Below are 9,986 nucleotides of genomic sequence, written 5' to 3'. Positions count from 1 at the left end.
GCGAGCACGCGCGCAGAAGTTAACTATAATATACACATTTAAATTAAATATATATTATATGTATTTTGAGTGCATCACATTAAAGTCTTTTTTAGTTTCATGCCATACCCTGCGATAATGGATTCTCCTCCTTCAAAAGAGCAGAAAAGATGAATATCATTTATATTTAAAATATCCCATACAGTATATGTCAAATTATATTTTAAAAGTATATTAAAATAGAAACCTGTTATTTTAAATGGCAGTAATATTTTACAAGATATATTTTCATGAATATTATTTGTAATAGTAGGCTAATAATAACACTATTTATGTCTGAAATCCTAAAGGACACAATTTTAAGTGTCTCTTCCTCTGTGTTTGTGTCAGTCGTAAACGTTTAATGTGTGTGTGTGTGTGACTCATGGTCACCAAGGCTGCATTTATTTGATCAAAACTGCAGTAAAATCAGTAATATTGTGAAATATTATTATAATTTAAAAGAACTGTTTTCTATGTGAATATATTGTAAAATGTAATTTATTTCTGTGATGGACAGCTGTATTTTCAGCATCATTCCTCCAGTCTTCAGTGTCACATGATCTTCAGAAATCACGATTCGCTGCTCAAGAAACATTTCTGATTATTATAAGTGTTAAAAACTGTTTAATATTACATTTTATTATTAATATTATAAAGCTTTATACTTTATAATATTAATCTTTGATGCATTTATACTTTTTTTCAGGATTCTTTGATTCTTTGAGGTTGAAAAGAACAGCATTTATTTGAAATATAAATCTTTTGGAACATTATACATGACTTTACTGTCACTTCTGATCAATTTAATGCATTCTTGTTGAATAACATTATTAATTTAATAAAAAAATCGTACCAACCTCAATCTTTTGAATGTTAGTTTATATTAATAAATGTATTAATGATTAACTTTATTAAATGTATTATAATGCTTAACACAAAATTAATTTGCAAATACATATTTAATAAAAAACATCCTGCACAAAAATTTATTCTATGTACAATTTGAAATATCTGTATAAATATTCTGAATATCAGAAATTATATATTTAAATAACAAATGGCACAAATGCCTGGAATTGAGCCGTTTAAACTTTTTAATGCCAAGAACCACGAAATATGATGATGATGAGAAAAGTTTTATGTAAAAATACTGATGCATAATTTTATACATTTTTAATAGAATCATATATGTGTCCCTGGAGCACAAAATCAGTTTTAAAATGCTGGGGAATTATTTTTGTTTGGGTCAAAATTATATTATTTTCTTTAATGCCAAAAATCATTAGGATATTAAATAAAGATCATAATCCATGAAGATATTGTGTAAAGTTCCTACTGTTACTATATCAAAACTTAATTTTTGATTAGTAATATGCATTGCTAAGAGCTTCATTTGGACAACTTTAAAGATGATTTTCTCAATAGATTTTTTTGCTCCCTCAGATTCCAGATTTTTAAATAGTTGTATCTTGATCAAATATTGTCTGATCCTAATAAATACATCAATGGAAAGATGATTTATTCAGCTTTCAGATGATGCATAAATCTCACTTTCAAAAAATTGACACTTATGACTGGTTTTGTTTTTCAGGATCACATAATATATAATAATAATAATAATAATAATAATTCAGTCTGGGTCAAAAGTTTAAATACACCTTGCAGTAAAATGCATGTTATTTTTTCTTTAGTACTGACCTGAATAAGATATTATGATATATAACTTTATATATATATATATATATATATATATATATATTATACATATATATCTGTTATCATAAATATAATAGATGTATAGGTGTGCAAATAAATTGTACATATAAATTACATAATTGTACATTTCTTTGTAATTTTGTGCAGGATAAGCACGTTTTGATTGAAAACCTTTTTATAGGGAGGAACCACATTCTGCTTCATCTGTTATTTAGTTTAGACATGTTTTTTTTCCCCCAGCATGCTTTGCAGGAGGAACTGAAACCGGCTCATAAACTGGCTGACATTTACCGAGAGCAGATCTTTAAAGTATGCTAACAAACAACCCACCCACCGACATTTAACTTCACGAAATGAGATGTTTAGCTGAACGTCCTTGAGATGAAACATGCTTAATATCTCCTTCTATGTTCATTAAGAAACTAAACTGAACTAAACTAAAACTAAATCTCCAAGCTGGAGAAGGAGCTGAAGACTCATCATCGAACAGTCAGATATCCATCCATCACTTTGGGTTATTCTGAATGATTCAGGAGAAAGCCGGCTGTCACAGAACTGAGTGTTTATTCGTGTTCACTCATTAGATAAATAAAGGTGTATTTCTGTATTCATAATGAAAGTGATTCACTGTTTTCCACTGGTCTGAGACGATAACAAACACAACAAATTCCCAATGTTCATTTTGTAGCTATGACACGTCTCGAGTTAAACAGCTAAGACATTTCAAGACCAAAACAAGACTGAAATGCTTGGAAGAGACGGTACAGATTTCAGTCGAAAAAACTAAATCATACAGATGAATCTGATGAAAACTATTAAAAACATGCTATGTCATATTTCACCACACGCGCACAAAAACAACATTGTGCATGAAACAAAGATGATTTTTAAGACTTTTTGAACAATTAACAATTGAACACATTTCCCTCCCAACAGTCATTAACACAACAAAAGTGTGTGTGTGTGTGTGTGTGTGTGTGTATATAGTGTGTAATTGTAAATGCATGGAAGAGTCTGTTCTACTGATTTATTTAATTTGTATTTAAATAGAAATAATAATTCTAGCAATGCTGATGTGGGGTAAAATCAGTTTAATCGTCTGTTTAAATGAAAATATCACAATGCAAAAAACATTGATTTATTGAGATTATCCAAATTAAAGTTAGGCAGTTTTTGTAATTAACAATAAATCTAATTTTTCATATATGCGTTTCTATATAATATATTTTTTACACACGTGTGCACACACACACTTTAATCATTTTTTCATTTCAGTAATGAGAATTTGGAGGTAAACTGTGCTTAACTGTCAGGAAAATATCACAATATAAAAAATCATTAAAAAAAAAGTTTAACAATGCAATATATAATTTATGCAACATCTGAAACGCCAGAGATTCACACACACACACGAGAAGACTGATCCTGAGCACGGTCACACTCTCATTCAAGCACAGCATTCATTTCCCAAAAACATCTCCAAATCAGAGTTTGGTCGTTTGAGACTAAAATACGTTGAGTATATTGCACGATAGTCTAGAATGTACCACTTTCATTACTTGGCAATAATATTAACAGTACAAGTGTGACACTCTTTATAATATGCCTCGACTATTAAAGCAGCCAGAATGCACACATATATATATCTACACATAAACTAAACCCACATATGAGTGTTTGCAATGGAGACACAACACTGAAAGCAGCACTTCACATGTACCTCCAAACCTCAGATCATTTGCTCCTGAGGCACTAAAGTGCATTGTCACACTCGGTTAAAGATCACAAACTGATGGTAGTGTTGAAAGCTTGGCCCTTGCTGGTGTTTTTACAGCAAACTCTGAAAAACATGTTCAGGTAGACTTAGCCACCAAACGAGTAATTCAGCCCAAACTGAAAATAAACGCATCGTCAGGTCATCCAAGATGTAGATGAATGCGTTTCTTCATCAGATTTGGAGAAATGTAGCATTGCATCGCTAGCTCAACAATGGATGTGAATGGGTGCCGTCAGAATGAGATCACTTGTAGATTATTGTGAGTTTTTTTTGGACTCTCGTTTTGACGGCACCCATTCATAACAAGTGATGCAATGCTACATTTCTCCAAATCTGTTCTAATAAAGAAATAAACTCATTTTTAGATGGCCAGCAAATGTTTGGGAGAACAGTAGCAGTTCCATTCATTAAAGACCACAGAGGCACCGTACTTTAAAACAGCAGCTTTAGTAAACAAACTCCACAGGGCTTTTAGGGAGACTCATCAGTGGGTCATGTCAGATCATGTAGTTCTTCTTCAGCACCTCCAGGTATTGTTGAGTGGCTCTGCTGACGGGGTCGGGCTGCTCCAGGGTCGGGGTCAGGTTCTGGGAGCCAGAGGCCGATCCTACAGGAGACATGCGGGCACTTCCTCCTTCCACAATCACACCAGAACGACAATTAAATCACTTTTGAGTGCAAACAAATTCACTCAGAATACATTTTTGAATGGATCGAGTGGAGACCCAACCGGTCATGATGTAACTCTGACTTAAAGATCATTTTAACCCCGTAAAGTCTGACATTTAAAAGTATAGTCTGAAAAATGAAAACATTAAGTTTGCATGCGTTTTATTCATATCTGGCCCAAACTGATGATATTTAAAATGCCAAAGCAAAAGAATTAAATTCCCATACCTTGTAATATAAATAAGTGAGATCTTAATAACAGTATATCAGACTATTTACATAAAACACATAAACATTGTTATAATAATGTCTCACCATAGTCCAGCTCCTTCGATATGTTCTTCTCCAGCTCCGTCTGCATCTGCAACAGGAACAAACCAGATCACACATCTAAACCTCCTAAAACTAGCACTCGCTCAGGTTATTGCTTATAAGAATGTATAACCATAACTATGCTTTGACTCATCTGATTGGTCAAAATCCAAACGCTAGTAAAAGTATCTGCTACCGTTCAAAATGTTGGGTTTTACGGCTGCATTTACTTGATTAAAAATACAATAATAACTGATAAAATGTTATATATTTTTACTATTTGAAATAGCTGTTTACATTTGAATATATTTTGAAGTGTAATTTATTCTTGTGATGTTAAAGCTGAATATTCAGCAGCCATTCTTCCTGTTTTCAGCGTCACATGACCTGATATTTTTTAATGGTTTCATGCCCGAACAAACAGCTGTAAAGTAACCATGGCTAATGATATGATTATAATTAATTTGATTGGTATAATATTAAATAAAGTATATTAGTCTTAGAAAATTATTACAAAAAGGATTAAGAAAAGGGATTCAACATATGACTAATAGTTACTGACCTGAGAACAGCAGAACATATTAAATCCCACATTTGATCATAAATACTAGATCCCGTTTAAATATACATGTTCAGACACCGTGCTCCTTGAGTGATATGTATGCTGTACACAGTGTGTCAATCTTCTGCATCCTTTAAATACCCAGATAACACAACGTGCAGTTAACAACCGAACCAGAGCACACTGCACTCAGTACTGTATCCCACAATGCAATGCGCTTGACTCTTCCTTCCATTTCCAGTGTGATGATTGAACGGTCTCTGATCCAACTTCCAAAAGTTCTTATTTTTTACACAAAATAATTCAAATGCCAAAAGCTGATTTCTGAATTAAACTGAAGAAGGTACATATACCACAGTGTAGCATAAAACAACGTTTTAAAGTTGTATACTGCTTATTTTATACATGCAATATTTAGAAAAGTATATATATATATATATATATATATATATATATATATATATATATATATATATATATATATATATATATATATATATATGATTGAAAAACTTTAAACTTAAAAATTAAAACTGTAATCTACTAAACTATTGCAACTATTAAAACTAAATATACTGCATATATAATTATTAAAACAAAACCTGAAAAACTATTTAAACTAGATTGAAATATTACAAAAACAATAATAATAATGAAAAAAGTTTAAACAAATTGAAAAGAAAACTGAGAATATAAAAATAAATGTTAATCCAAAATATACATAAATACTATAAAAGTAAATATATGATACTAAATAACTAATTCTGTACAAAGTTGCCTTTTTTTCTAAAAGTTTTTTTTTTTTTAAACTACAGTGATACTAGAAGCTGTAATGCACAGATACAATGGGTATAGAAAATAATTTCTTTAATTTGTATTTAAAACAAATACGGTATTTTTTGGACTATAAGTCGCACCTGAGTATAAGTCGCATCAGTCCAAAAATACGTCAAGACGTGGAAAAAAACATATATAAATCGCACTGGACTATAAGTCGCATTTATTTAGAACCAAGAGAAAACATTACCGTCTCCAGCCACGAGAGGGCGCTCTATGTCTTCAGTGTAGACTACAGGAGAACTGAGCAGCACAGAGCGCCCTCTGGCGGCTGGAGACGGTAATGTTTTCTCTTGGTTCATTTCTTTCGGTTCATGTCAAATTAATTTTGATAAATAAGTCGCACCTGACTATAAGTCGCAGGACCAGCCAAACTATGAAAAAAAGTGCGACTTATAGTCCGGAAAATACGGTATTCATATTTTGTTGAAAAGAAATGAAATGAAGACGGAAACAGTATTTGTTTTATCCATCTGTATTCAATCAAAGTTAAAGTTAACATCCTATACCAACTGTAACTCTACAATCAAACTCTGATCTAATTAAAATCTTGTTCAGAATTAAAAAATATCTATCCAACATGACTTGTGACTCAACGTTTTCTCCCATAAAAAGCTGTGTGAAGCCACTGAGACACGTTAAAGCAGGTGTGCGTGAGTGTGTGTGTGTGTGTGTGTGTGTGTTCTGACAGTCAGAGATCTGCACACATCAGCTACACACCTGCTCAGGTATCAGGCTGCAGAGAGGACAGGTGAGAAACAGACTTTTGAGCAAGAAGCTGAAGATATCAGAGACAGAAGAGGGTATGAGTCCAGACAGCAGGCACAGGAAAAACAGACCAGAAGGTTATTTGCTACGTTTATGAAGGGAAAGATAGCGGAAGGAGGAAATATATCATCCTTGGTTAGTTTTAGAATCCCCACCTGGGATTGTTTTCGGGTGTAAGTGTTAGATCAAGGTTAGTGTTGAATGTTGAGCGAGTGAGGTGTAGCATCGCTCACCTTCGCCAGGTAGGCCTCTACACGGCTGCTCTGCGATTCCCCTACCGTACCCAGCAGAGGCGTCCCGAGGCCCAGGCTTCTGTTTAGGGGTCCCAGAGAGGCTCCGTATGCCCCCACAGAGCCCAGAGATGCCATATCCAGAGCGGGACCCCCTAAACCACCGTTCACTATACTGCTGGTGAGCAGGGATTTACTGCGCTGCCTCTCGCTCAGGAGTTTAGTGTTGGCCTCCGCTAACCGCTCATTCGACCTGCACATCGTGTTAGCAAAAAGACAGTTAATCACAATGAATCATGGAAATAAATCAAGTAAACACTTCTACATTACACTTTTTGATTATTTACTGACAGAAAATTATTTTAAAAATTACATTAATAATTATTATTAATAATAAATTAGGGGTAGCTTATTTATTTGTGTTCATTTTTAGTTTGTAAGTTTAATAGAAATTGTCTGTGCCTTCCTTAATATGCTTTAATCAATATTTATTTCTAACTAGTATCCGATTTCTATTTATTTTTTATTTTATTAATTTATTTGTATTCATTTCAGCTTCACTTGGTAGTTTTACCATTTCTGCGCATTCCCTGATCTGCTCTGAAATAATTATTAATTATTATGGTTTTTTTTTACTATTTTTATTTATATTTTAGCCATTTATTTATAATTATTAAGTTTTACTTGAATTTATCATTTTCCATACCTCCCCTGATATGCTTTAAAATAATATTGATTGACTGATCGATTGATTGATTTTCGACTTATTTATACTGTACTTTATATCATTAATTTATTGTTTTAAGTTATGCTTGGTAAATGTATACTTTTCTTCATCTCTATGTTTTGAAATATGACTTATGTTTAGAATTGTATTATTTATGTTTAGAATTAAATTTCTTTTTATTATTTATTTATTTTTACTAAAATTGTTTATTTTTATAATTAATCATTTTGTGTTTCTCATTTCATATGCATTGAAATAATATTTAATTATATATTTTTATGACTCCTATTATTAATTAATCTGTATTATTATTTTTTATTTTACTTACTAAAACTAAAATGTTTGGGACCACCTTGATATGTTTTGAAATAATATTTATTTACATTTTACTTTTTTGAATTGATTAAACTTGGTGAATTTAATAATAATAATAATAATAATAATAATAATAGTAATAATAATCAAGCATTTTATTTAATGGTGCCTTTCTAAACAACCATGGCCAACAGTATTATTCATTGTGAGAGAGGGACAGAGACGATTAATATTACACAGGTGGAAATATTAATAATCGTGGTTCTCAAATGACTGTGATATCCAGAATGACACCCAGAGTCCTGGCCTGCTGAGAATATCCACAGAAAATATCAGATTTAGTCTTAGATCTTGTACCAGTGAGTTAGCCCCCCAGTTTTAGAAAGTTAGCTGAAAGCCAATCTTTAATTTCAGCTAAACATCTGGTCAAGGATGGTGGCAGAAAAGAGCTAGTGTTTAAAGACAGATGTCATCAGCATAGCAGTGAAAATGAATACCATATTTCCTGAAAATATGGCCAAGAGGAATTAAATAGAAGATGAATAGCAGTGGGCCCAAAACAGAGCCCTGAGGGACACCAGTGGTAACTGAATATGGCCTTGATTTAAATATTTTAAACAAACCAGTTAAATATGACCTAAACCAGAACAGAAGGTGCTAGTGATACCTATAGAATCAGTTATACACTTAATCATGATTTTCTGTGCCTAATATGCTTTTAACTAATTAACCGCCATTAATCAACATTAAACTATTTTTTTGTTATATATATATATATAAAAAAAAGGCCATTAACCTGTGATTATAATTAAGGCATATTTCTAAGTATAATTCTGAGGCCAGGCTCCCATTATGCCTCTCACCTTTCTAGTTTGGCAGCCAGACTCTTGCGGAGGCGGAGCTCTTCGCCGTACAGTTGTTTGTAGCGCTCCAGCTCTGTGTTGCTGGAGTCTCTCTGAACGAGACTGTCCTGCTGAATACTGCGTAAACGGCTGAGTTCTCCTCCAGATCCCTGATGCGCTGCTCCAGCTGAGCGCGCTGACTGGCCTCATTAGCAGCTTTCATCTGCTCCAGAGCTTCCTGAGACGCCGCCTGCGTCTGACAAAACATACAAAAAGTGTCTAAAACTTTTTACAATAAACAAAAGAATAACATTTAAAGTTATATTTTAGAAATATATATTATACAAAAATTATATAAATAAAATAAAATGCTGCCTATGTGAAAAAAATTATAGTAAACAAAAGAATTACAATATATATATATATATATATATATATATATATATATATATAAAATTCTAAAATAATAAATTAAAAAAAATTACCAAAATATAATGCTTTATAAAAAATAAAATTATTATAATTATTTGATAAAATTATATATTTTAGATATATAATATAAATAATTAAATAACAGTAAACTAAATAAGAAGAGTGAAGAGTGAAAAATACTAAAGAAAAATTATTGTAAAAATCTTTTTAAAGAAATGTATGTAATGTAAAATAAAAAACTAAAATAAAATTAAATAAAATAAATAAGCAAAGGAATATCATTTTCGCATTATGCGATCGAAACTGGCCAACTACGTTTTTGTATTCACTTGATTTTCACTTATTTTTGGTGGTTTACTTTGGACTTTGCACACAAATATGTAACAAATATAAACAAGGTAAAAGTGAATGTGTTATGGTGCATGTCGTGTACCTGCAGGAACAGGTTAACCTCCTCTAGTTTGTGTCGGATCTCCTGTCGGGCTCTTTCCTCCGTCTCCCTGCGGTATTGCTCGGCCTGGCTCTGGTCCATCACACCGGCCTCCAGCTGCCGGCGCAGACTGGACACCTCCTCCTCCAGCTGCCTCTTACTGCGCTCCAGCTGCTTGTGGCTTCGGCTCAGGCTCTTCACAGACGACAGCTTCTCCTTCAGCTGTCTGTTCACCTCCTCCAGCCGCGAGCAGCGTGATGCCTCCCGCTCGTACTGAGACTGCAGCTCATCCACCTGCACCAGAGGAAGGGTGAGCACAGGATTAGAGGCAAGCAAAGGGAGGACATA

General features: G+C 32.8%; 1 protein-coding gene across 1 annotated transcript in view; it reads right to left on the bottom strand.

Moving 5' to 3' along the window:
• Positions 1-2,282: 2,282 nt before the first annotated feature.
• Positions 2,283-9,986, bottom strand: part of LOC113066570 (ankyrin repeat domain-containing protein 26-like) — a 36,204-nt gene continuing 28,500 nt past the window's right edge. The window contains 6 exon segments of the mRNA XM_026238466.1: positions 2,283-4,151; positions 4,499-4,544; positions 6,896-7,145; positions 8,798-8,936; positions 8,939-9,032; positions 9,642-9,932. Coding sequence (XP_026094251.1) covers positions 4,012-4,151; positions 4,499-4,544; positions 6,896-7,145; positions 8,798-8,936; positions 8,939-9,032; positions 9,642-9,932 — 960 coding nt within the window. The 3' untranslated portion in view covers positions 2,283-4,011.

This window comes from Carassius auratus, chromosome 50, assembly GCF_003368295.1.
Source record: "Carassius auratus strain Wakin chromosome 50, ASM336829v1, whole genome shotgun sequence".
In the NCBI taxonomy this organism is placed as follows: Eukaryota; Metazoa; Chordata; class Actinopteri; order Cypriniformes; family Cyprinidae; genus Carassius; species Carassius auratus.
This window is presented reverse-complemented; position numbering and strand designations above follow the sequence as displayed.